This window comes from Saccoglossus kowalevskii, chromosome 15 (genome assembly GCF_978046115.1).
Source record: "Saccoglossus kowalevskii chromosome 15, keSacKowa6.1, whole genome shotgun sequence".
Classification (NCBI taxonomy): Eukaryota; Metazoa; Hemichordata; class Enteropneusta; family Harrimaniidae; genus Saccoglossus; species Saccoglossus kowalevskii.
The window spans coordinates 17,836,829-17,864,420 of record NC_140655.1 but is presented as its reverse complement, the minus strand read 5'-3'; the positions used below and the strand labels follow the sequence as shown (position 1 = coordinate 17,864,420).

The 27,592-nt window shown below is 35.2% G+C and overlaps 2 protein-coding genes across 2 annotated transcripts in view; one reads left to right on the top strand and one right to left on the bottom strand.

Moving 5' to 3' along the window:
• Positions 1–20,223, top strand: part of LOC100369116 (ATP-dependent RNA helicase DDX19A-like) — a 43,409-nt gene extending 23,186 nt beyond the window's left edge. The window contains exons 6-11 of the mRNA XM_085490522.1: positions 2,989–3,103; positions 3,405–3,582; positions 5,272–5,509; positions 12,761–12,923; positions 15,974–16,165; positions 17,216–20,223. Of these exons, the coding sequence (XP_085346648.1) occupies positions 2,989–3,103; positions 3,405–3,582; positions 5,272–5,509; positions 12,761–12,923; positions 15,974–16,165; positions 17,216–17,277 (948 nt within the window). The 3' untranslated portion in view covers positions 17,278–20,223. The remainder of the gene's footprint in view (positions 1–2,988; positions 3,104–3,404; positions 3,583–5,271; positions 5,510–12,760; positions 12,924–15,973; positions 16,166–17,215) is intronic.
• A 1,202-nt stretch (positions 20,224–21,425) lies between these two features.
• LOC102808818 (uncharacterized) lies at positions 21,426–27,554 on the bottom strand. The gene is made up of 2 exons (XM_006811955.3): positions 27,409–27,554; positions 21,426–25,544 (listed from the first exon to the last, which is right to left on the bottom strand). The coding sequence occupies exons 1-2, from the start codon at positions 27,530–27,532 to the stop codon at positions 24,637–24,639; spliced, it is 1,032 nt and encodes a 343-aa protein (XP_006812018.1). The 5' UTR covers positions 27,533–27,554; the 3' UTR covers positions 21,426–24,636.
• Between the last annotated feature and the right edge of the window lie 38 nt (positions 27,555–27,592).

Here is a 27,592-nt window from a genome sequence, read left to right as displayed (position 1 = left end):
ACTGCTGCATTTGTGCTGGCTATGTTGAGTAGATTTGATTCCACATTGAGATTTTCACAAGTAAGGCCCACACTGCAGCATTTGTGCTGGCTATGTTGAGTAGATTTGATTCCGCATTGAGATATCTACAGGTAAAGCCCACACTGTAGCATTTGTGATGGCTATGTTGAGTAGATTTGATTCCGCATTGAGATATCTACAGGTAAGGCCCACACTGCAGCATTTGTGCTGGCTATGTTGAGTAGATTTGATTCCGCATTGAGATATCCACAGGTAAGGCCCACACTGCAGCATTTGTGCTTGCTATGTTGAGTATATTTGATTCCGCATTGAGATATCCTCAGGTAAGGCCCACACTGCAGCATTTGTGCTGGCTATGTTGAGTAGATTTGATTCTGCATTGAGATGTCCACAGGTAAGGCCCACACTGTAGCATTTGTGCTGGCTATGTTGAGTAGATTTGATTCTGCATTGAGATATCTACAGGTAAGGCCCACACTGTAGCATTTGTGCTGGCTATGTTGAGTAGATTTGATTCCGCATTGAGATATCCACAGGTAAGGCCCACACTGCAGCATTTGTGCTGGCTATGTTGAGTAGATTTGATTCCGCATTGAGATTTCCACAGGTAAGGCCCACACTGTAGCATTTGTGCTGGCTATGTTGAGTAGATTTGATTCCGCATTGAGATATCCACAGGTAAGGCCCACACTGCAGCATTTGTGCTGGCTATGTTGAGTAGATTTGATTCCGCATTGAGATATCCACAGGTAAGGCCCACACTGCAGCATTTGTGCTGGCTATGTTGAGTAGATTTGATTCCGCATTGAGATATCCACAGGTAAGGCCAACACTGCAGCATTTGTGCTGGCTATGTTGAGTAGATTTGATTCCACATTGAGATATCCACAGGTAAGGCTCACACTGCAGCATTTGTGCTGGCTATGTTGAGTAGATTTGATTCCGCATTGAGATTTCCACAGGTAAGGCCCACACTGTAGCATTTGTGCTGGCTATGTTGAGTAGATTTGATTCCGCATTGAGATATCCACAGGTAAGGCCCACACTGCAGCATTTGTGCTGGCTATGTTGAGTAGATTTGATTCCGCATTGAGATATCCACAGGTAAGGCCCACACTGTAGCATTTGTGCTGGCTATGTTGAGTAGATTTGATTCCGCATTGAGATATCCACAGGTAAGGCCCACACTGCAGCATTTGTGCTGGCTATGTTGAGTAGATTTGATTCCGCATTGAGATATCCACAGGTAAGGCCCACACTGCAGCATTTGTGCTTGCTATGTTGAGTAGATTTGATTCCGCATTGAGATATCTACAGGTAAGGCCCACACTGCAGCATTTGTGCTGGCTATGTTGAGTAGATTTGATTCTGCATTGAGATATCTACAGGTAAGGCCCACACTGCAGCATTTGTGCTGGCTATGTTGAGTAGATTTGATTCCGCATTGAGATATCCACAGGTAAGGCCCACACTGCAGCATTTGTGCTGGCTATGTTGAGTAGATTTGATTCTGCATTGAGATATCCACAGGTAAGGCCCACACTGTAGCATTTGTGCTGGCTATGTTGAGTAGATTTGATTCCGCATTGAGATATCCACAGGTAAGGCCCACACTGTAGCATTTGTGCTGGCTATGTTGAGTAGATTTGATTCCGCATTGAGATATCCACAGGTAAGGCCAACACTGCAGCATTTGTGCTGGCTATGTTGAGTAGATTTGATTCCACATTGAGATATCCACAGGTAAGGCCCACACTGCAGCATTTGTGCTGGCTATGTTGAGTAGATTTGATTCCGCATTGAGATATCCACAGGTAAGGCCAACACTGCAGCATTTGTGCTGGCTACATGTATGTTGAGTAGATTTGATTCCGCATTGAGATATCCACAGGTAAGGCCAACACTGCAGCATTTGTGCTGGCTATGTTGAGTAGATTTGATTCCACATTGAGATATCCACAGGTAAGGCCAACACTGCAGCATTTGTGCTGGCTATGTTGAGTAGATTTGATTCCACATTGAGATATCCACAGGTAAGGCCCACACTGCAGCATTTGTGCTGGCTATGTTGAGTAGATTTGATTCCGCATTGAGATATCCACAGGTAAGGCCAACACTGCAGCATTTGTGCTGGCTACATGTATGTTGAGTAGATTTGATTCCGCATTGAGATATCCACAGGTAAGGCCAACACTGCAGCATTTGTGCTGGCTATGTTGAGTAGATTTGATTCCACATTGAGATATCCACAGGTAAGGCTCACACTGCAGCATTTGTGCTGGCTATGTTGAGTAGATTTGATTCCGCATTGTGATATCCACAGGTAAGGCCCACACTGCAGCATTTGTGCTGGCTATGTTGAGTAGATTTGATTCCGCATTGAAATATCCACAGGTAAGGCCCACACTGCAGCATTTGTGCTGGCTATGTTGAATAGATTTGATTCCGCATTGAGATATCCACAGGTAAGGCCCACACTGCAGCATTTGTGCTGGCTGTGTTGAGTAGATTTGATTCCACATTGAGATATCCTCAGGTAAGGCCCACACTGCAGCATTTGTGCTGGCTATGTTGAGTAGATTTGATTCTGCATTGAGATGTCTACAAAGTAATTTTTACATTTTGGTGATTTTGTACATTACAATTTTGTAAAATGACAATTACAGGACTATTACAGGAGCTTTTTTATATTACTGGTAGTTTCTCATCAACTTTACATTTTAGAAGTTCTTTTTATAAAGACATCAGTGGGTGGTTCTGATTCGGATTTGTTTGTTTTGTGACAATCACTTTACTCTTTTAATTGTAGTGAACATTGTTATCAATGACTTCTTTGTGAAAACCCATTTATTCTCAAATCATTCCTATTAATCTGAGTAATAAATTTTTTATTTTGTGAATTCTCATTCTCATTTATAAAAAATGGAAATACGGTAATTGTAGACTATATTTTGTTTAATCCTGTAGGCTGTATGTTTGGCACCCACGTATGAATTGGCTTTACAGATTGGTGAGGTAGCAGAAAAAATGGGAAAAGATATTCCAGATCTGTACTGCAGATATGCAGTGCGAGGAGAACGTCGTTAGTATATACCACCACTTTTACATGTAGCTTTAACATTTTCACTACAAGTCCGTCTCGCCCTAATTTCTCTGCTCATTATTTTTATATTCTTCATTATTTCTGGGAATTGGAAATGAACCTTAATTTTGGAGCCAACAGAAAGTCAATTTTTAGTTTTTACTCAAAAAATTGAGCTATTTTTGTCCAAATCTTCTGAAGGAAAATGCAGACTTAAACAGGAATATTTTGTGAATTTGTGATGAAAAGAGGAAACTGATGGTGAAAAGGTTATTAAATACTTTTACTGTACTCTTCATAGTTGCCAGAGGTCAGCGAATATCAGAACAAATCATCATTGGTACACCAGGAACCACTCTTGATTGGGCTATTAAGTATAAGTTCTTTGATCCTTCCAAAGTCAGAGTTTTTGTTCTCGACGAAGCAGATGTGATGATAGCCACGCAGGGTCATCAAGACCAATCTATCAGAATACAAAGGTCAGTCATATTGTTTGGTGTCATAAAAATGTTGGTGCAAGTATATGTCTTGTGGCATCAAATGAGTAAAACGTGTGGATATATAATAATAAGATGCGGTTATTACGGGGATACCTTAAAGTATACACGAAGACAGTACAGCGGCAGTATCGGCGTGCAGTGGAGGTCATTGCGTACTGTTTGAGTGCATACTTTGAGGTATCCTTATTATTATACATCTCTTCCTTCCAAGGATACATCAACGTTAAAACAGAATCAGCAAACTTCTTTGTGAGGAGTCCGGTCAAACCCTGGTGGCAGCCATGTAATCATTCCATGTTTGGAATTCACATTTCCTAATATTTTAGGATGAAAATACCCCGTAAAATACCGCAAAATTACGACACGCTGTAACGTATTTCTATCAGTACAGTAACAATAAAAGTATAATAATAATAAGGAAAAAATAAGGAAAGAAAATGTATTATAATGTTAAATGGCAGTGGTTTGTCACACCACGTCATGTTCGATATGGGACTCATAATGATGTGTACATTACATGAAATTCAAACCACCACCATCCATTAATCTTCAAAATAATGTGTTGAAAATATTATTTTTTATGACTAATAATAATAATAAATTTAAAAACTATCAACTATCTATTCATTCTTGAAAGGCTTTGTAAATAAACTGTGAAACCTTTTTAATAATTTCACATTCATCTGCACTGAGCCATCGAATGAATGTATTGGTATTGTGTAAATACTGTCACAGTGGTAGAAAATATAATTCAGACATAAGTTGCTGGCATGAGGTAGATTAGATATGTCATGTAACCATATATTATGTAGGCATGCAAGTAGCTGGATTTTACCACGCTCTGTCAATACTTACTTTAGAAATCATTAACATTATTTGAGTGTTTAATGAATTCAGCTAGTTAACTGTCTTGAGTTTCTTCCTAGTTTTGAAATAAGCTCCACCAGGTGCCTATAACATGAGGGCACTACGGCTAGTGATTATTTTTAATTTTGTTTTCTCTGAACCAATGTTTTTAATTTGTGTATATAGGTGTGATTTGCCTGCTAGTACATAGCATGAACATCCTAACATTAATGTTTAGTTGATACCACAAGGTTATTTTAGTTCATTATCATGTGGCTTAAAGAAATCGACAAACTTTTACCTCATTGGCTTTTCCATAGACTTTTTTGTAGAATTTCATAAATGATATGATTCTTATCTCTGGAAATGGAGAAATTGAAGATGAGAAACATTTCCTTTTCATGTGCCAGCTATATGATAAAGAGAGAACCAGCCTTTTTACTAAACATAAAATGTATGGAGAAACATTAATAAACATATTAAATAATAAAAACGATCACATAATTAAAGACGTTTCAAAACACATTTATACTTGCTTTATGCTTAGGGAGCAAAAAATCGAACAATAACTTCAGTACCAGCTGCCTCAAAAAAAACCCACAAAACACAGATTTACATTTATTTACATTATATTACAATTATTCATTTATCTCTTATTGTGAGATAAGTATTTATTTCATTCATTTACAGTATTTTTAGTATTTCCTTTTATTTTCATTTTTTTTATTATTACATGTTTATTATTACATATTGACTGTTTCTGAATTTAGCTCTGCAATTTGTTTATGTACTCTTGTTTCTTTTTTTTTTTCTTGGCACCAGAAAACTTCCTAAAGACTGCCAGATGATGTTGTTTTCAGCCACATATGAAGACGTTGTGATGTCATTTGCGGAGAGCATTATTCCAGATCCAAGTATCATCAGATTGAGGCGTGAAGAAGAATCATTAGATAATATTAAACAATATTATATAGATTGTAGGAATCAACATGAAAAATTTGAAGCCTTGAGTAATATTTATGGTACAATATCGATTGGACAAGCTATGATTTTCTGTGGCGTAAGTCGAACACTTTATAACTCTCCAAATGCATGCCAAACAGCCCCCACACAAACTTGACAGTTGATTAGGTCACTTCAAATACTGTAAAATACTTTATTTTCGCTGGAATTAGTTTTTGCTGAAAAGACTTTCTGGGTGTTTTGTGTGGAATTTATTTTCACTGAATTTTGACGAGTTGAATGTGAAATATAATAATAATAATAATAATAATAATAATAATCAAATTTTATTGCATCCTTAGAAATTACAATATTTCTTTTGGTAAAAAGCAATAAATATATACGTACACAACACAATTACAATACAATATAAATAGATACGTTAAAGTTTTCTGTATTCCATGGCTTTAAGTAGATAGGTCCCCATACATTTAATTGCCTTGGAGTCCTTGTTGCTCATCAAAAATATAAAATTACTCAATTTATCTCCTGCATTAGTTAATGTAATTTCGGTGAGCAATTCATGTCTAATATATTTGTACCGATCACATTCTAAAAGGAAGTGAACTTCATCTTCTATTTTATTTTGGGAACATAAATTACAAATTCTTTTTTCAATGGGAGTTTTTGGCTGTGTGTGCCTTCCTTTTTCAATAGCCAAACAATGGTTACTTGTTCGGAAGCGTGACATGCAGACTTGATGTTTTTTCGGAAGACAATTTAAGTATGACTCAAAATTATAAGTGTTTTTGAATTTTGCATATGTTCTTAGTTTTGTGTTTTCTTGATTGACATTCTGTTTCCAAAATGTAATATAGTTTTCTTTTAAAGTCTTATCAATGTTCTTTATATTCAAATCTGTTTTACTAGTTTGAATTCTTGAGTCAATAACTAAATTCTGAACCGATGAACACCATGGTAAATTGAATTTCATTTGTTCATAATATGCTTGTTTTGTAAGACATTTATCTGGAAGCCCTTGTATGCGTAACCAATACTTGATAAGGTTTTTCTTGGTGTCTATTAGTAATGGGAAACAGCCCAACTCTGCCCTACAAGCTAAATTTGCACCAAATTTATTTAGGCCTAGAATATTTCTACAGAATTTCAAATGTAGTTTTTCACTTGTAGTTTTGTCCCATTTGTTTTCATCCAAAACTTCAATTCCCCAAATTTCTGAACCATAAATGAGTACCGGAAGAATACATGTTCTGAACAGATAGATAAATGTTTTACAGTTGCATTCAGGTGGAATGTGTCTTAACATTGCATATAAGGCTCTGTTGGCTTTATCTGCCATGTTTTGTCTGGCTTCAGTAAATTTCCCATTGGACTGCATTGTAACACCTAAGTAATTATAGGAGTTAACACAGTTGATATGATTTCCAAGATATAGAAATTTATCATGTGTTTTTAAACCTCTTTTTCTGAAAATAACAATTTTTGTTTTTGTTAAATTGACACTAAGTTTCCAATTAGAACAGTAGTCTGATAAAATATCTAATGCTTTTTGAAGACCATTGTTTGTTGTGGAAAGTAAAACTAGGTCATCTGCGTAGAAGAGTGAGCTAATTTTAGTGTCATTTAGTGAAACATGGTCTATTGAACTATCCTGTAATACATCATTTAAGTCATTAATATAGATGTTAAAAAGCATAGGGCTGATTACACAGCCTTGTTTTACTCCCTTAGTTGTCTCAAAAACAGAAGAAGTCTTGTTTCCAAATCGTATGCAGGCCTTTGTATTTAAGTACATATATTTAATAATATTATAAATTTTCCCGTCTATACCACTGTTCAGAAGTTTGTAAAATAAACCATTTCTCCAAATAGTATCGAAAGCTTTCTGGAAGTCTATGAAACAAGTGTATAGTCTTCCATTTTGCTTTAGATACTTATGTACAATTGTTTTTAGAGTGAAAATATGATCAGTGGTGCGGAAACCTTTTCGAAAGCCAGCTTGGTTGGAATGTAAAATATTGTTTTTGTCCATAAACTGTTGAATTCTATTATTCATAATAACACAAAATGTCTTACCCACACAACTGGAAACAGATATTCCCCTATAATTACCAGGCTCTGCTCTATCTCCCTTCTTAAAAATATGTGATATGATACTGATGTTCCAGATATCTGGGTAAATACCTGAATCCAAGATGAGGTTGTAAAGTTTTTGTAGTGGTTTAATCAGGAAGTCTGAACTTTGTTTCAATAATTCTGGACAGTATCCATCATACCCTGCTGCCTTTTTTGACTTAAGTTTTTTAATAGCTAATTTAATTTCTTCATCTGTAATTGTGCTATTCAATTTAGTTGCTAAAGGTTCCCTATTTTCAAGTGATGTAATTTCAGAAATTATGTTATTATGATAATTGTTATTGGTCTCACAGGCATTTAATTTACTGTAATACCTATTCCATTCTTCTGGTGAAATATGGCTTGCTTGTTCATGAGTTGATTCTCTTAATTGATTAATAACTTTCCAAAATTGATTAGGGTTAGTATTATTTAAGTTAATAAGTTTATTCACAATTAAGTTTTCTTCTTGTTTTTTCTTTAATTTAATTAGTTTTTTAAATTTCTTTTTTCTTCTATAAAATAAGTCTCTCAACCTAGTATCGAAAGGAAATTTATTAACTAATTGGGCTGTTTTAACAAGATCTTTTTTGAGTACCATGCAGTCTCTGTCAAACCATTTTTTCTTTTTAGGTTTCTGCTTCTTACTTTTATTAGATTTCTTGTTAAATGTTCTGTCTGCAGACTCAGTAATTAATGAATTAAAATTATTTACTGCATCATTTATTCCCTTACTATCTAATGTATATTTGTTAGTTAAGAAGGAATTTATTTTATGTTGACTATGTGTTGAAGCAAGGTTATCCTGGTAATTAAAAACTGAAAGTTTATCCCAGACCCAGCTTTTAGGTAAATTATGTAAATCATTATTATTGGTTTTATGTAATTTAATAATCTTATTTAATTTAAGTTGGCAAGAAATCTGGCAATGGTCTGAAAGATAAGTAAAGTCATGGATTTTAAAATAATCAAAATAATCAATAATATCACAAGACGACAGGGCGTAATCAACTGTGCTTACTCCATTGTAATGGTAACATGTTATGTTACCACTACAATCTCCTGGCATTCTGCCATTCAGTATCCTCATATCACAATTTTTGCAAAGGTCAATTAAAGCTTTACCGTATGCATTGACTGTAGTATCTCGATTGTTACGAACTGTTATTGTGTCATTATTATCTGGTGAAAATGGTAATGGTAAAAATCTATCATCAAAATCAGCATAATCCTTTAACATACCAGTTCTGCTGTTAAAGTCTCCTAGAATAACAATGTTACCAAACTGTGAGAATTTAGATATGTCCTTCTCCAAGTGTTCAAAAAAGTCAGGATTGCAGTGTTTTGAGTTCAGTGGGGGATTATAAACAAAACAGAGATAAGTATCCTTAAGTTGACCAAAAAATTTCTTCTTTAGTTTACACCAGAATTTTTCTTCAGAAGATGTATTTTCAATGATATTCACTCCTTGTTTGATATCCTGCTTGATTAAGATTGTTAGTCCTCCACCTGTGTGATTGTTCCTTGTTATTGAGTAATTGTAATATCCAGGTATATTGAATGAAGATGCAGAGTGTTTGTCAAGCCAAGTTTCACCAAGACCAACAATGTCGTGACAATTAATGTCTTTAATGAAGTCATTTTCCTGAGTTTTCCTGGCTAAACTTTGTATGTTCCAATAAGACAATGATAATGGTCTCCGTTGTGAAATGTTAATATTCTTCCTAGTTTTCTGACAGCACATATTAATTCTAATTGGGGAAGTGTGGTCTATGACCGTACATTCCTGGCCAATGTGAAGGTGGTGAGTAGCCAAGGAACGATGTTAAAGGAAACTGCATATGAAATGGAACTGGATCTATTGGTCTGTAGTGTTGCTCATTGTCTCTTGGTCTGTACTGTTCCTCGTTGTTTCTTGGTCTGTATTGTTCCTTGTTGTTTCTTGGTATATGCACTTCCTTGGGTGTATCATAACTTCTGTTGTGACGATGTCTTGCATTGTTGTACCAGTGATTTGTTTTTTCTTGTCTGTTGACTCCAATCAGTGGCCCAATAGTGTCTTTGATGTTTTTCACCAGCTCAGCTGTTCCACGTTTGTTTAAATGTACTGCATCAATCAAGTGAGTTTCAGAAGTAATATTGTTGTTGTTGATGAAATGTACATTATTTCCATTAATCTTCTTCAATCTACTGTTGAAATTGTCTATTATTTTGTTAGTAGCTACATCATTTTTTCTGTGAATAACCGATGATATGCTAATCTTGACTGTGGGGTTCTTTTCTCTGATAGTATCAATCAAGGTGGTGTATTCTTCCATACACTCATCAACTTTGTGTTTATCGGCCAAGTTGTTGGTGCCAACATGAATCACAATATTTTCAACCTCTTTTACAATAGATGCTTTTTGGATGTGATCTGTTATGTCCTTTATCTTCCGTCCACGTAATGTCTTAACCTGTGTATTTCTATAAACTCCTCTAGCATTAATGTCCTTTAGCATTGAATCACCAATTATTAATGTTTGTACCTTTCTAGATGATCTGATCTTCTTAGTGACAGTTGTGAATTCACTGTTGGTAGAGGTGTTACCGGTAGTTTGACTATCATCACTGTTGTCTTCTGGTGCAAGTACACTGTATTGGTTTCTTGTGTAGTTGTCTTGTGTATCATGCCTCAGTTCTCTGATATCTTTCTGTAGTTTGTCATTCTCACTTTGCAATATGTCAATTTCTTCCCCCCTCTTTTCAAGCTGTTGTTGTAAGTAATGTCTGTCTTGTTGCAGCTTGGTTAGGATTTCTTTTTCCTTTTCAACACATGACTTGGTGGATTCTTGTAGAGCTGTTATTTTTGATATGGCTTTATCGTTGTTTATAAAACTTTTCTCAATACTTGTTATGCTTCTCTCTATTCTGTCAATTTTGCTCATCAGTGTGGCTATGGTTTCCCCATTCTGTATAGTTGTGCCAGTACCTGGTTTAGTTGCTTCATCCTTTCTCAATTTATTTTCCAGAAGTTTATTTATCTTCTGTATGTCTCTTGATTGTTTGGCTAGATTATCTTCCACTTTCATTAGTTTGTCCGTTAATTCCTGTGTGATTGAGCCCGATCTCATAATATTACAGTAATTTTTGTCAATTTGTTGAATGGACTTGAACATTTGTGACAAAGTTGCTGCTAGCTCTGTGTTGTCCAGGGATCCTCCATTATTTACAATAGGTGTTTTCGAGATGCGGCATGGGATTCTGGATGGAGTGTTAGCAATATTTGGCTTGGTAGATCTTGTTGGAGTTGTAGGTCTTTGCTTGGTTGATGTTGGTCCTTTACTTTGTGAATCGTTTTTTGTATTGCTTTCATCATAGTGTGTCTTTTGTGGTTTAATTGTGCTGGCTTCTAGTTCGTATTCCTCAACGTTGAATCTAATTGTTTTTTTAGGATCACGCCTTGCTCTTGTATTTTTTGATACAGTATCTTCAGTAACTTCTGCTGATTCAAAATTCACATTTAAACCCAACAGTTCTTGTATTTTGGAGAACATCTCTCTTCCCACTGTTTCCATCCACTGGTTGTAATTGTTTCCTTGTATTAGTAAAGTGCCATTATCATACATCTTAATAATAACTGTGTTGTCACCATCAGCAATACGGAGTTGTTCACTTTTTACTTCACCTTTCTTGATGTAAGTGTACTTGTCTTCAGTGAATACAGCCTTGATCGCTTTCATCCACACTTCTTTCATATTTGTGTTTGACCGTATGGTGACACTGTTGTGGTTGAATTTAATTTCAACTTTCTTTCCAAAGTATCTTTCAATAAACTTTCTCATCTCTCCTGGATTTTGAACATTTTCTTTACTCCTTAAACTTATGCTGTTCCTAGAATCACCCATTTTGAGATTGACCTTCCTTTGTAATGTGATTATCAGCTTGTTAGTGTAAACAATATCAGCCTCTTCATGTAAACAATGTTAACTCATGCACTGTAGCCTTGACTTGGATATTCAACACAAGAACCAGTGTCTAACTAAAACCAGAGGACTGTATAATCAAACTTTGTGACTTCTTTAGTGTCAATCAACTATGTTGGTTGAATAACATGGATTTGAATAACATGGATATATGAAAATAGTATATTCGCTGGATTTTATTTTCACTGAATCATTTCTTCAGCAAAAATTATTTCTAAGTGAAATTAATTTAATTTCACTTAGAAATAATAAAATGGCCAGTAAAATGACCAGAAGTGACTTTTTAAAGGGGTCTAACCAATGAAAAAATAATGTAAAAGCAAAATCTGAGTATTATTATAACCCCCTTACTAGCCTAAAAGTACAAATAAATATTCAAAAGTTGTGAAAATAAAAACTTTCCGAAACACGACGGAATTTCCGAAAGTAAACCGGACGCTGTTTAAAGTATTTTACAGTAGCCTAGCGCATTGCAGTCAATTAGTTAAAACGATGTTGTTTAACAATACTAGTGACGTTTTTTTTTGTGTACACTTGCATTACAGTGACTCAGTTAAGAATTCAATCAAACTTTAGGAATACTTAACGTATGAACCAGAAAAAGAAATTTGTCTCACTGCCATTTACAATCAAAATAATTCATGATGCAAAACAGCTGACAGAGTATGGATTACTGTAAAATACATTATCTTTGCTTGGAATTAATTTTTGCTTTTTTTTCACTGAAGGAATGATTCAGTGAAAACAAAATCCAGCTAATATATATATTTTCCTATGTTTTACATTCAACTTATCAAAAGTTCCATACAAAGCACCTGAAAAGTCATTTGACCTAAAATTAATTGCAGCTAAAATAAAGTATTTTACAGTAAATGAAAATTATTTGTTACTGTGCGTGTGTTTGTTCTTTGAATAAGAATAAACACAAACAGGTTTTCTAGGAGTGATTTCAGTATTGTCAGCCATCAGCTGTATCACTGATACCACCTTCATTCTTAGACACAAGTCATTTGTTATGTAGAATATACTAAACCTCTGAAACATTATTATTGACGTGATATCAAAGTATTTGCTTGTGAACTGCTTTTCTTTTGCTTGTTTACGTCACAAAACAATGATGTGAACTGTAGGTACACATCACCAGCTGAAAATTGCTGTGGATGAACAAGAGAAAAAATTACGTCAACAGACGATGTATTACTAGTATAACATGTTGTTAATAGAACATTGGACAAGGTATTTTAATTTGTCATGTATTTTTATTGCAGACTAGGAGAACTGTATCATGGTTAGCAGAACAGATGTCTAAGGAAGGCCATGCAGTAGCTATATTATCTGGTGATCTCACAGTGGAACAACGTGTCGCTGTACTCAATAGGTTTAGAGAAGGAAAAGAAAAAGTTCTTATCACAACCAATGTGACAGCTAGAGGTATTTCTCATTTTTTAACAAATATTAATACAAATATTACCGTATTACCTCGGGCACGCGCCCAGGGGCCTGAACATACAAAATCGGGAAAAATTGGGGGTGGGCGCTTACCCGAGAACCACCCCAAAAAAGATTTTAAAAAGTTGTTTTTGTGATTGTATGATAAGGTCAAATAAAGGAATGCTTTCGTACACTTTGTACACGAACTTATTTCTTGATTTATGCGAGGTTTCAATAAACGTGAGCACTCGGTCAAGAACTGTGGGAACACTAAGACACAGGGTCAAATTTCAAGAATAAAACTTGTTTTATGTCAGCGAATGAAGTTGTATTACTCACTGAAATTGGCTACAAAGTACGGTAAGTATTGTAATCAATGCACGGTTACTTTTTTAGTACCAGTAATCGTGATCAGTGCAAGTCGAAACGGCCGGGGAAAACTACCGCTTGTAATCCAAGATGGCGATGACCTCATTAGCATAATTTTGTTCACGCACTTATTGATACATCGCATCGTAATTACTGAAGAATAGCAGACAGGGTTATAAAACAAATAAACCTTTTATTACTGATGTGAAATGTCTACAAACTATTGTGAACACATAAACATATCCAAATGGCGATACATAAAAAAGAGACTGAAAATAAACTCTGTTCGACCTCATTAACATGATTTATTCACGCACCCACACACGTGACAAAATTACAAAAATAACGATGATGCAACAAGTTCCCATCGTCGGCATGCCTCATTATGGTTATCGTAATGGACTTGAGGTCAGCAAAATGTTTTTTCTTCAACGACAGAAAAATAATCCACATGCTGTGATGAAGGATGGAAAGAAAGTAGCAAGTTTACGACGTGATGTCTCAAAAGTGATAGCTCCCGTTATGGATTCACAGTCAGCAAAATGCTACGTTTTGAAACCAAAGCTAAGTGCTTCAAACCACTCACCAAGGTATGGATTATTGCAATATTGTAATATTGGATTCATCGTGAATGAAGAGAAAGCAGAACGTGTGCGCCACATGCTGCGTGGTTCATCTTACGTCGTTAAGTTCCAATGAGTTTTTACGTAAAAACACAAACAAAGCGGCCCTTTTCAGGGCCACCACACACTCGAAAAAGAGAACTACCGTAACAAACACACTATTTAAATAAATTGAACGCGTTCGTTTTTGACAAATAAAACTTTATTGTTGACCCCGTTCTTGGCTAAAAATCACCCTGGGCGTTTAACCGAGGATGTCCCCAACATGTAACTTTTGTGAAAACAGGGGGGTGGGCGCTTGCCCAGGGAGGGGCGCGTGCCCGGGGTAATACGGTAAATATTTTATTCCCTTTAATGGTCAAAATTACCTAGTATATATTGACATAAGCAAGTAATGTTTTTTTAAATGTACAACTCTGTATGGTTATGGTTATCTCTAAAACGTATTTTTCATTGACCAACTACAAATAAATATCAATATATTGGTTCATTTATATTCACAAAATTGACACTGTGACACTGAAACTTTTTTTTTTCTTCCCAAATTTGGGTGTAACATTTTGCCTATTTTTAAGTGTTTTTCTATAATTTTGTTTACCATTTTGGATCAAATGGACATAATTTTCTATCAACTACAGGGTTTGATCAAAATTCTGAAATTGTCTAAAAAATGTGACATTTTATTCTGTCAATGAATGGTGACAAAAGTTGGTGCTCAAAGGGTTAAGAATTCATGTTGTAATGCAGTACTCAACTGCGTTAATGCCCAGTGCCTCAACTCAGAAAATCATGATTTTTTAGGGGTGCGTGTTTACCCGAGCACCCCCCTCAAAAAAAAGTGCAAATGACAATTTTAATTCACCATGTGACAGATTGAGGGGGATATTACGTCTTTGAGGGAAAATAAAATTACGAAATTAATTGCGTTGTTATTGACTTACAACAAAAAATTTCATTACAATATTAATTACGTACCATCCAAATTTACAAGGTTAAAAATATTTGAGTCCGTTTGTATACAGTCAAGGTCAAAATCTTCATTATCTTCATTGTTGAATGTGTTGGATCATATGCAAACTCTCGATGAAATGCACTTTCCACAATGATGTTTTTTTGCACGATTTCACCTGCAACAACGTCTTTCGACCTAATGGGTCAACCAATCAGAATGATGTGTTGTACTGACCCAATTCTTTGGAAATTCCCGAAGACTTTCTGGTAAAGTAATGCGGAAGTGAATTGTCGAAGTACAATCTGTTGGACTTGATTTCGGCGAATAAATGACATGACTTATTAAAAAACTGGTAACTAGCAATTCACTTTTATTACCAGGTCATTGTCGAAGCGTAGCTTACGAACAGTTACCATGGTCTATGCATTCCCAACATATTCACAGTGATATCCATGCTGTATCACATAAAAATGATAACCAATATTTGGATAAGTTAAACAATGATCAAAGACCAAGTTTTGAAGGGGTTGGGTGCCAAATGTTGACCCGAAAAGAGAAATGTCCTAAAAGTGGGGGTGGGCGCTTAGCCGAGCATGGGCAATAAGTCGGTCGAGTACGGTAATGAAAATATGCAAAACTCCTTTTTAAAGTTAAATAACTACTATTTAATATAAACAACAAAATGGTTTGGAAGTTTAGTACAGCAACCAACTCCAAAACTATGACCAGACAAGTATCACACACATGTCAATTAGTTTGGCTGTTTATGACATGATTACAATCATTTTTATACATACTGTGGAATACTTTATTTTCACTGGAATTAATTTTCGCTGAAAAGGCTATTTGGGCGTTTTGTGTGGAATTTATTTTCACTGATTTTTGATGAGTTTAATGTGAAATATAAGAAAAAAAGTATATTCGCTGGATTTTATTTTCACTGAAACATCCCTTCATCGAAAATAGCGAAAATAAATTCCAAGCGAAAGTAAAGTATTCTACAGTAATATATTCTCCTATCTTGATATGATTTTGCAAGCAATATCACTTGTTTTACATGCATCTAGTCCAAGAGTCAACGGAATTTTCTGATTTTCTTATTGTAGGCATTGACGTTGAACAAGTCACTTTGGTCGTCAACTTTGATGTTCCAGTTGACGTGAATGGCCATGCAGATTGTGAAACGTATCTCCATAGAATTGGCAGAACTGGACGATTCGGTAAATCAGGTATAGCTATCAATATGGTGGACGGTCCACGGGCCATGGGTATAATGAAGAAAATAGAAGAGCATTTTGGTAAGCATGTGATGACCTTTAAAGGTCACACATCCTGGTACTTTCTACTTTCACTATCAATGAAATACGGTAGTCTTCAAATAGTTCAACACATCAAAAATTGCAGTATAATATTGGTGATTTTTGTTGGAATAGGTCATCAATACCCCCAAAAGTACCAGGATGTGTGACCTCTCAGGGGCATGCATACATATGGCCTATAAATAGATTTTTCTTCACAGCACAAATAATTTTGTAAGATGAACTTAGATTAAAATATGCGCAAAAACTAAGGAATGTTTGGTATGCACATAAATTTCATTGACTCATTGCAGGATGACTTGCAGCACTTTTAAATTGACATTTTATTAAAAATAAAGTTTCATCATGTCATGTCAAAATTTGTGTGTTTACTTTTAATACCCTTGTTAATTTAAGATAGAAGCCTACTCATAATTTTTGAGAAAGTTGCTCACAAATGTTCATTGGTTTATTATGTTACAGACATGAATCTAATGTCCCATTGCACAGTGAAATAGCATTATTTTGTTTGTTACAGTTCTAATATTTTTCAAAAATCTCTATTTTTAGAACAATTTCATAGAACTCAATTTTTAATAAAAATTGCATTTTTTGACACTTTTTAGAACCCGCATTTTTAAAATAATTGAGGACAACAAAAAGTACCGCATCATTAACAGCCTATTCAAAGAGGCAGACATCCGGGCATTTTCACTGCCTGGCAACCATCACGGTGAAAACAAAGGCCGTAAACCTTCAAAAAACTGTTTGGAATAGTTGCTGAGACTTCGAATAATGCTATAAGAATACGTAAATATAATGAATTGTTACCGAGGGTAATAAATCATTATAGCTTGATGTCAACATTGTGGTGGTATTCCTGGGGGGTATGTCTATTGGGGATAAGCGAACAAGTTTATTATAGACACAGCTGTCACGCCTGCTGTCAGCGGACATGTTTTCGCAATCATCATAATATTTGATATTTTGCTCTTTAGCATAACTATAGTTTTACTAATCATTAATATTATTTTTTTCCTGCTTATTTAGGAAGAAAAATTTCAAGATTAAATGCAGATGACATTGATGAAATTGAAAAACTTGAAGCTTGAGGCACCCAGGATAAATAAGGAATTTAATTTAGTGAAACACATTACGTTACAATTACATTTACCATTAATTTAGTTTTAGCTGTTCATATGGTTCCTTATATGAAGATCCCTGTATTGGTACAAGGCATATCAATTTGATTTCCAGTTCTCCAAACCTTCACTGATACTGATTTAACTCAACGTTTTAGCATGTTGTTACAATGTGGACATCTGGATCTTGGTCACAAAATAGGTTGTCTTGACTTGATATTCTAATGACAGTCTTCTTATTTATATAAGATGCTACCAGTATGTTCTCTTTAAACTAAATGCTAGATATGTACACAAGACCTAATTTGCATATGTTGGCAATCTAAATGCTAGATATGTACACAAGACCTAATTTGCATATGTTGGCAATCTAAATGCTAGATATGTACACAAGACCTAATTTGCATATGTTGGCAATCTAAATGCTAGATGTGTACACAAGACCTAATTTGCATATGTTGGCAATCTAAATGCTAGATATGTACACAAGACCTAATTTGCATATGTTGGCAATCTAAATGCTAGATATGTACACAAGACCTAATTTGCATATGTTGGCAATCTAAATGCTAGATATGTACACAAGACCTAATTTGCATATGTCAGCAATCTAAATGCTAGATGTGTACACAAGACCTAATTTGCATATGTTGGCAATCTAAATGCTAGATATGTACACAAGACCTAATTTGCATATGTTGGCAATCTAAATGCTAGATATGTACACAAGACCTAATTTGCATATGTTGGCAATCTAAATGCTAGATATGTACACAAGACCTAATTTGCATATGTTGGCAATCTAAATGCTAGATGTGTACACAAGACCTAATTTGCATATGTTGGCAATCTAAATGCTAGATATGTACACAAGACCTAATTTGCATATGTTGGCAATCTAAATGCTAGATATGTACACAAGACCTAATTTGCATATGTAAGCAATTTAAAGTACCCCGTAAGCTAAATTGGCCAACCAACCAAAAAACCCTTGTAGGAAAAAAACTATATGCTGTCTGTATGTAATATCTTTTGTATATTGCACCTCCAAGAAATTCAGTGTTTAGCCCTAATTTGACCCAAGTCAATGCAAAAGTATAAGGGTTAAAGCAGCATTCTTATTGGAACTCTGCATGCGTTTATTCTACTGTTCTATTATTCACAGCTCAAAACATAAATATTGATTATGGATAGGACCAGAGGTACATTACTTGGGGTTTGCAACACGCATAGTACTGTATGGTGACATCATGCCAAGATCCCATTCAAGTCTCATCTCGTAGATAGCAAGACTGATGCTACGACCTTCTGACATGACATAGGTGGTTTGTAATAAAAAAATAAAACATGTATTACATTCATAGTGAAAAAATGTAATGCATCGAAAATGTACAGAAAATGTCGTAATCCGTCATATCGTGAGCAGCTATTTTGATCCACCTGGACATCCCAGTATCCTAGTTACCTTGGGCATGCGCATTCACATTTTTCTGAGTTGGACCGCTTATGCGAGAGCGAGATTGAAACGGGATCTTGGTGTCATGTCACCGTAGTTGCAAACCCCAAGTAATGTACTTCTGATAGGACTTGTGTACATCACTAGAGTACTTTATTGGCACAAAAACTCTTTAAATATGAAACATAATTTTGAATTTGTAGCATATCTCTGAAAACTGATCACTAACACATGTTGTGTGAGCCGCCCCTACGCACATCTGGTGACAGTGCAGCTTTTCTAACACTTATGTGGTCAAGCCAATGTGACAAGATTATGTTCTAGCGGCTGGTTTATATTATTTTAATCCATGTCACACCAAGTCAAGATTATCTTTGTTACACAAAATGAGTGAACTCAAAGTGATAAGACACATTTATGATAAGTGTGCAAATAGCTGAAGAATTTGAAAAACCTAAATTGATCACAAATTGTTTACATTTCTTTCCTGGACTTAAATGATACTTGTACATGTGGGGGTGCCTAACTAACTGGTGGGTGCTTGTACTGATGCCAATCTAGATAATTATGTAAACCATTCTTGTGGGTACTGTAAATGCATTAATGATTCACTCAGTTTTAATTTTGTAATGTTAAAAAAGTTAAATCCACTAAATTAAATCTATGTGAACATCATTGTTTCCATGACAAATTCTTGAAATTAAAACACAGTGAATATCCTCAAAACATCAAAATAGTGAAAGTAAATGGTTTTACAGTAATAATACTAGTAGAAAACTGTACTTGTACAATTCATACTGGGTGTATACCATGTTGGTGCGAAACACTGCTACAGCAAAACCTATTTGATGGATACTTTACTGAAAAATGAATTTTGGCATAAATTACTAGTATACAGGAACTCCAACATTATAAAATACTCACAAAAACAAGATATTAATGTGGCAATATTTAGCAGACCATTGAGTCACATCAACTTCAGCTTTGAAAAGCGACTTAAAAGTGTTGCAATATTGAATGTACTTTAAACAGTTTTAGCTTAAATTAGTTGATTTTAATCAAACTCAGTTGTGATGGAGTGATGACTAATCGATGGCTTGTTTAGTGAAGTAAAATTTATGCTGCCATTTTGTAACTTCACCAAACAGGTCTAACATACATGCAACAATGTATTGATACTATGTATTATATTTTAAATACTGTACTTTTGAGTTGTGATTTTCATTTTTTTTGGTACAAAGTTCTTCCGAGCCGATAAAGTTCTAATTTCTTCTGAAACAAAGTGTATGGAAGTAAAAAATGATACCCTTCTCATGTATCTACTCACTGTATCTTCCCTTGTCATCCAATAGTTACTTTTTAATGATACATTTTTGAAATGCTTTTGTTAAATGTCCTACTTTTACACAAAATTTTTGAGGCAGTGAAAAAGTATTAAAAAAAATATCATTATAACCATGCATGGGAGATTGTCAGTTTTATGGTGTGGATTTGTATGTTTGTGATTTTACTCGCTAGTTGCGCATGCTTTTATGAATGAATGAATGTAATATTGAGAAAATGTTCATCTTCTGAACATGTTGCAATACATGGGGGGTGGAAAGTTCCATAATGATTAAAGATGTAGAAATGTTTCAGACCAATTCGAGATATGAAACAATAAGTTTACCACGGGGGAAAAAAAGAACAATTCCTTTTTTTGAAATTACATGAATAGAAATGCAGACTTGTTTTACACTATTTTCAGTGACCCCAAAATTTGTTTTTCATTTTATGTATCCAAATGGTATGAGCCAATAGTGTGAAGAATACGACATAATTAAGACGAGATTCTGTAATCAAAACACTAAAATGATAGGAGTGTTTATTGCAATTTTTTTTCAGACATAAATTATCCCTGGGAATTAGTTGGGACAAATCACCAAGTCTTAGAAACTCGTTTTGAGTTGAACATTTAATAGGTGATTTTCCGAACAATTGCGAGATCTCGCGAGATGCATGAAAGACGCGCGTCAAACGTCTGCCGCAAAAATTGAACGATTTGCTTTTGAACTAGAATTTCTTTATTTCGCAGCTTACATTGACCGGCCGATCTTCGACAGAGGAATATTGCTTCCGAATACCCTCACTTAATCGAAATTGCCTATCATCAAATGTGGACAGCACATTATTAAGCATGGAAATGTCCCCGAAATCCTTTCGCGTTTGTCGAATCCCACGCGATGTTTGACGCGACTACGATGCTATGACCTTTGTTTGTCCTGTTTTTACGTTCGATTTCACGCATAACGCGTGATTCTCGCAGTGAACGGAAAATGGTCTATTGATTTTCCTTTGTTATGTCAGTTCTATTTTTAGTTAGATTTTCTAACTGTGACCAATGGTACTGTGTTCAAACTTGTTTTGTGGTTTATGATATTGGAAAAGTTGAACCAATGTGGTGGAAAAATCCCTTATATCTTGAATTGTTGTAGAGTGTACATCTTTGGCTCTCCCATTCCCAGAGCACAAACATAAAGTAAATATTGTATGGATGTGCGTGTCAAAGCTTGCTGCACTACATTTATGAACCACTGGGTAGATTAGTATTATTTTACAACAATTAATAACTTCCTCTTTTTTACAGTAGAGCTGCATCAGAATGGAAATAAGAAAATTAGTGTACAGAAAATAATGTGATATTTATTTAAAATTTAAATAAACAGCATATTTACAGTCTCAAAAAGAAATCTGAATTCTACAGTTTCTGATAACCAAAAATACACTCACAAAATTTACTCGAAGGGATTTGGTTTATTACTCTTCCATTGTTTTTGCCAACAACACATAAAATTGTGATATGACACGTGAAAGGAGCTTGTGAGATAATTGGAATACAGGCAATTATGAACAGTTTCCTGCTAAAGGTTTGCCTTTATGTAAATAACGGGCATGTCTGGTCAAAATATTTTGTTGTTGTTCAGTGATGGAAACAGTATACAATAACTGGAATTAGTGTGCTTATTTGAAAGGTGTCCTAATAACCGAACAAATATAGTAGTCGTTATTTTAGGAAGAAAGGACATACATTATTCATGCAATTGATCAGTCCTGTTAAATAGTGGTACAAAACATGGCTGCATAAATAAAATTAGCCTTCCCACATTTCTGTTCTCACTGATACTATACTTGATATTTTAGTGCAACTTCGGTAGAAACAACATGAAAGCTAAAAAAAATTATTTCTCGCATATTTCAGCTGACAAATGTACTGACAAAGTTTTGCAAGGAATTGTCATATTTTGTTGTTGAAGGCTGGTAAATGAAAATTCACATAAAAAAGAATAAAATACAAACATGCATATATACATTTTGTACACAGTTGTAAATAACTGAACAGAATTCAAATAAACTGTTAAGGAAATACACCTGAGATTTCGACATGTATGCATGGCACACATTGGTCTTCCCTTGGACAAATACCGTATATACACAAGTATATCATGAATATTTACACAATAAAAATGAGATATCAAATTGTACATTTCTTAAAAGGAATTTCATATATGATAAATCAATACATACACACCTGCTTTCAAACTACCATCTACATAAGCCAACACTCTGGGAAGTTCAAACCGAATTGGAACACAGTTATCTTCAAACTTTTTTTTTTTATTTCTGGGAAATTTTTTTTTTTAATTGCCTTGCTTTCTATGAGAAATACCACGTCCTGTTCTATATGGGACCCACAGTGACGTATTTAAAGCGTGTAATTCTTTATGAATTTTAACAAGCAGCCTGTCGGCTGAGATAGCTCCGCTGTTAGCAATGCACATGGCAATTAAAGAACAGAAGATATCATTAGAAAATGAACAAATTTGAGAGAGGTCCACATGTACATTTGTAGTACCTATATGTATAATAAATCAAAGCAATTGGACTTGCGGTTTTCAACAAGAAGTCGAAAATATCACTTTTTACCAAAAATTACAAAAATATTCATCAAAATTAGAGAATTAAAGATATCATCATGAAATGAACAAATCTGAGAGAGGTCCACATGTAGTACCTATATATGTAATATCAAAGCAATTGGACTTGCGGTTTTCAACAAGAAGTCGAAAATATCACTTTTTACCAAAAATTACAAAAATATTCACCAAAATTAGAGAATTAAAGATATCATTACAAAATGAACAAATCTGAGAGAGGTCCACATGTAGTACCTATATATGTAATATCAAAGCAATTGGACTTTCGGTTTTCAACAAGAGGTCGAAAATATCACTTTTTACCAAAAATTACAAAAATATTCACCAAAATTAGAGAATTGAAGATATCATTACAAAATGAACAAATCTGAGAGAGGTCGACATGTAGTACCTATATATGTAAATATCAAAGCAATTGGACTTGCGGTTTTCAACAAGAAGTCGAAAATATCACTTTTTACCAAAAATGACAAAAATATTCACCAAAATTAGAGAATTAAAGATATCATTACAAAATGAACAAATCTGAGAGAGGTCCAAATGTAGTACCTATATATGTAATATCAAAGCAATTGCACTTTTCAACAAGAAGTCGAAAATATCACTTTTTACTAAAAATGACAAAAATATTCACCAAAATTAGAGAATTGAAGATATCATCATGAAATGAACAAATCTGAGAGATGTCTACCCAAGGTACATATACACCAAGTATCAAAGCATTCAGGCTTGTAGTTTTCAAGAAGAAGTCGAAAAAGTAAAACATTGACACGGACGACGGAGACGACGACGGACAATCACTCATATGATAAGCTCCGCTCGACAAAGTCGACAGCGGAGCTAAAAAGTCATACAACAGACATGTACATGTATGAAGAAGAGATTTACAAAAGGGTTGCAAATTTCTTTGGAAATTTTAGTGAGTTTCTAACGTAATGATGATTAAATGTGAATAATGTACATGGGCCCTTTAGATTAGTGATATATACATGTATGTATGAAACATGTAAAAAAATGTAAACACACACACAAAACAAAATGTAAATAAGTTGCACTGTAAAAGTACCTCGTATACCGGTACATGCTACATCTTAACATGTATGTTTTCCTAAAAAAAAATACCAGGAAATAACACACAAGTAAAAATTTTCAATCTGACAATGAATAGTGTGCTAAGACCATAAAAAAGAACTGTTTATAATTGGCAGACCTTCGAAAAAAGCAGACATGAGCAAAGTATGTTGGTCCCGTGATTACCACATTGTGACAAAATATAACAAGTATAGAATTGTTACTTTGTTAATTATACATGCCTTTCTATGGTACATGTATCGTAGTTGTATTGTGCTGAAGTTCTTCTAATCAATCACTGTGACTGAGCCATACAGGTTTTACAGTTATAAAACCACTCGTAATTTCCCTGATACAACCCTGATTGGACAATTCAGTAAATTTCTACTGGTAGTTGATCCATCCCTGTGAAGCAGTTATCCCAGAACTTGACACTTTACAACCATATTACTTTCAGAAACATCCAGCTAAATATTTTGTGTCTGAGATGACAGTGCATTAAGCACAATGTTCCTTAAAAACTGACATTTTGGTCGTTTTCTGTAAATGAATGACAATGACAACATTTAAAGCGAGGGAGTCGTCACCTGCACATGCGTCAGATGGCCATAGCGTTTCATTGTTTACAAACAGTCGTCTACCCATGAGCCTTTGCGTTTTTAGCGTGTGTTGTTATCGTCGTGTCAATTCCCACGCATGCGCAGGTGATGACTTCTTTGCTTTAAAGTTGAGGGGTTGTCACCTGCTTATGGGTAGACACGACCATCTGCCACGTATGCAGTTGACGACTCCTGCGCTTCAGAACTTCATGCCTTGGGACTGCATTAGTTATTCATAATCTTTGTCTTCTAGATAGATGACAGTCTTGTCTTGCAGCCCAGATTCTTTTATAGACTTGGATAAATCCATGAATATCTTCTCTGGGATCGAATTAATAAACATGTCACAATCCAGTAGTGATTCGCTACTTTCCGAGTCTGCATAGGCTAGTACTTCTTTCAATGTATTCTCGGGATGGAAGAACCTAACCAACCTCTCTCCTTCAGGGAGTCTGATGGCAAGCTGTATTCTTGGTTCATTTTTACCTGGTTCGCATGGAACTGGAATGTTCAGTTTCACTCTGGCAAGCCTGGCCTTTTGGTGTTGCCGAAAGTCTTTTCGTGATATTCTTTTATGTGATGATTTGTTAACATTTGAATTCAGTTGTGGGGGGAAATCATGATTACGTGATATGTTTGGGTCATCATGATCACGCTGTGGTGCTGATGGATTTCCATCATCGGATAAGTCCTTGGTGGGTTGTAGAAGAGATTGGTGTTTGTTAACAGATGTTGGCTCCTCATAAAATTGTGATGAAGTTGAGTTGTCAAAATGTGAAATGTTCATATTGTCGTCGTGAGTATTGCACTCCATGGAAGCACTTTTTGGAATGGCTGGTAGTGGTTTAAATTTGGACAGGGATGAGTTTGGCCTCACTGGCGTAGTTCTTAACACTTGTTCAATCACACTCTCAGTATCATCATCATCATCTTGTAGCGACATTTGTTGAGATAGTAAATGTGTCTGATACCCAGCACCACCTGCTCTGGTTCTTCCTTTTGCAGATTTGGGCCTTGTTCGTGATTGTCTTTTTCTAGTGAGTTCTGGACTCACTGAAGGTGTGTTTCCTAGTCGCATATCAATGGATTGACTTGTTCCAGGTCTTGATTGGGGTCTTCCTGTTACTGTACCACTTTCTGGATATAAAATTAAACAAATTTGCATGAGAATGGTGTAAGTCACGGTGTACATGTATTACAACACCCTATCAGTACAATCCTATTCTACACCAATGTTGATGTACATATAAATAATTGTGAAAATGTCTACATAAAAATAAAATATTTCCAAAAAAATTCACTCACAGATTTCAAATGGGTAACCCAAAGTAGAAATTTGTTGAAAATAAGAATAGACTTGATATTTTGTACATACAAAGATTCTCAAAGATGGACCAGAACATGTAGTCAGTTAGAGTAGATGAAAATTATTTTCTTTAGCGTATGAAAAGTTTGTTAGCATTGAAGTCAAACAGTGCTGAAGCAAGGGTACATGGATACAAAGATGTGGCTCGTGTGGTGTTGATTTTGACTTTCAAATTTTGAATCAACCCATCCATTTAGCAATTTGAATAACCCAATAGTAATGTTATGTCAATAAATTTCCCAACACACCTCCTAAAATCTGGTTACACTTACTGTCAATGGGAAGTTCAAATTAGTCTAGAATTCAGCAATTCGGAGTACACTCTCGCTGCAGTTCTGTCACTTACTATTCTCAAAGACAGAGCTACGTCACAATCCCCCAAACATTGCCAGTACCAATCACAAACAAGAATAGACGATGAGTTTTTGAATTACCACCTCTGTTTCCCCCCAGGCCAACGAACTTTCCCCCACACTAACGAAAAAATCTTTTGTCCACTACTGACTTTCTGTTCTGGTTCATCTTTGAGAATATTGATAGACAAGGTGTCCGTCGAACTCGGCCAGATTTGAACTCGTTCAGCAGTTGAAGTCGGCCAGGTTATATGTGTTAATGGGTTGGCAAATAAGTGTTAATGGTATGCGAGTGTTGATTTTAGTGACACAGCTGCAATTTTCAAACAAAGTACAGAGAGTTGTTGATTTCTAACAAGACCAGCCCTGTGCCATATTACGATGAAAAATACAATACATAGCAGAGCCAGGTGGTCGCCGATGCAATGTCTGCGTTTCCGGGGTAATGTCTGGGTTTTTTTGTAAACTTGCGTCACTGAAATCGGTAACAGTCATACGAATTATTACAATCATGGACATACTAGAGATGGACGCTGCACGGTGATTCACACCTGATAAGACGCATTGTCTTTCTATTGTACTCATCTTAAATTTATGAATAGGCAGACGTACTTTCATCTTGGCTGAGTTGCCGCCCGATCTTAGTTTTGATTTTTCACGACAAGATTCAAATCTTAAATTTTATATTATATTGGGTCAAAAAAAATACAGACCTTGTCCGTGAGCTGGTGCAATGTTAAGTTGTAAATCAAAGGTTTAACGCAGATCTGTATGTTCTAGGCAATTTACGAGCATGTTTTGTACCGATCTTCTGCATTTGTTAACAATTTTAATTTAATATTACCAGTAAACCCGGTGTGAGCGGATGATGATTTTTTTTTATCCGATGTTCAATTCGAATGAAATTTCCAGATGGCACAAAGCTCAAAAAGTTCGGCCGCTGTAATTCAATTACATCTGGTCAGGTCGAGTTCGACTATTTTTATCTGGCCGAGTTGGAAACCGGCCGAGTTCGACTATATTCATAACACTTTTTTTATCTGACTTGTTCTTTATGCTATTTTGTCACACTATCTCGGGCCGGCAATGTACACCACGTTAAAATGATGACCTGAAATCGAGGCTATGAACCACAGCTAGGTACACTCAAGAACCGTAGATTTTTCAAAGTATCACGATCATATTACAAGTTCAAATTTGAAATTGTAAACAAACCGAGATTCATAATTTAAAAAAATGCACGCTGGGTACAAAATGCCAATGTCATCTATCAAAACGTTACCTGAATCATAATGTCCTCCCATAGAATCCATCTGCATGGAATCTATTCCACTGGCTACTACAGGATTTGGACCATAACTGTGTCCCCGATTTCCCCGTCTTGACGAAGGTCTCACCTCCGCCATTTTGTAGTTCCCGAACTATGCGCGAAATCTCGAACTTTCTCGCACAGCTAATAGGCAGTC

Excerpts from the sequence above, each read along its gene's own strand:
- LOC102808818 (XM_006811955.3), bottom strand. The coding sequence starts at position 27,532 with ATGGCGGAGGTGAGACCTTCGTCAAGACGGGGAAATCGGGGACACAGT. Across the intron at positions 25,545-27,408 it reads GGGAGGACATTATGATTCAG|AAAGTGGTACAGTAACAGGA; the intron begins GTAACGTTTTGA and ends TTTTATATCCAG.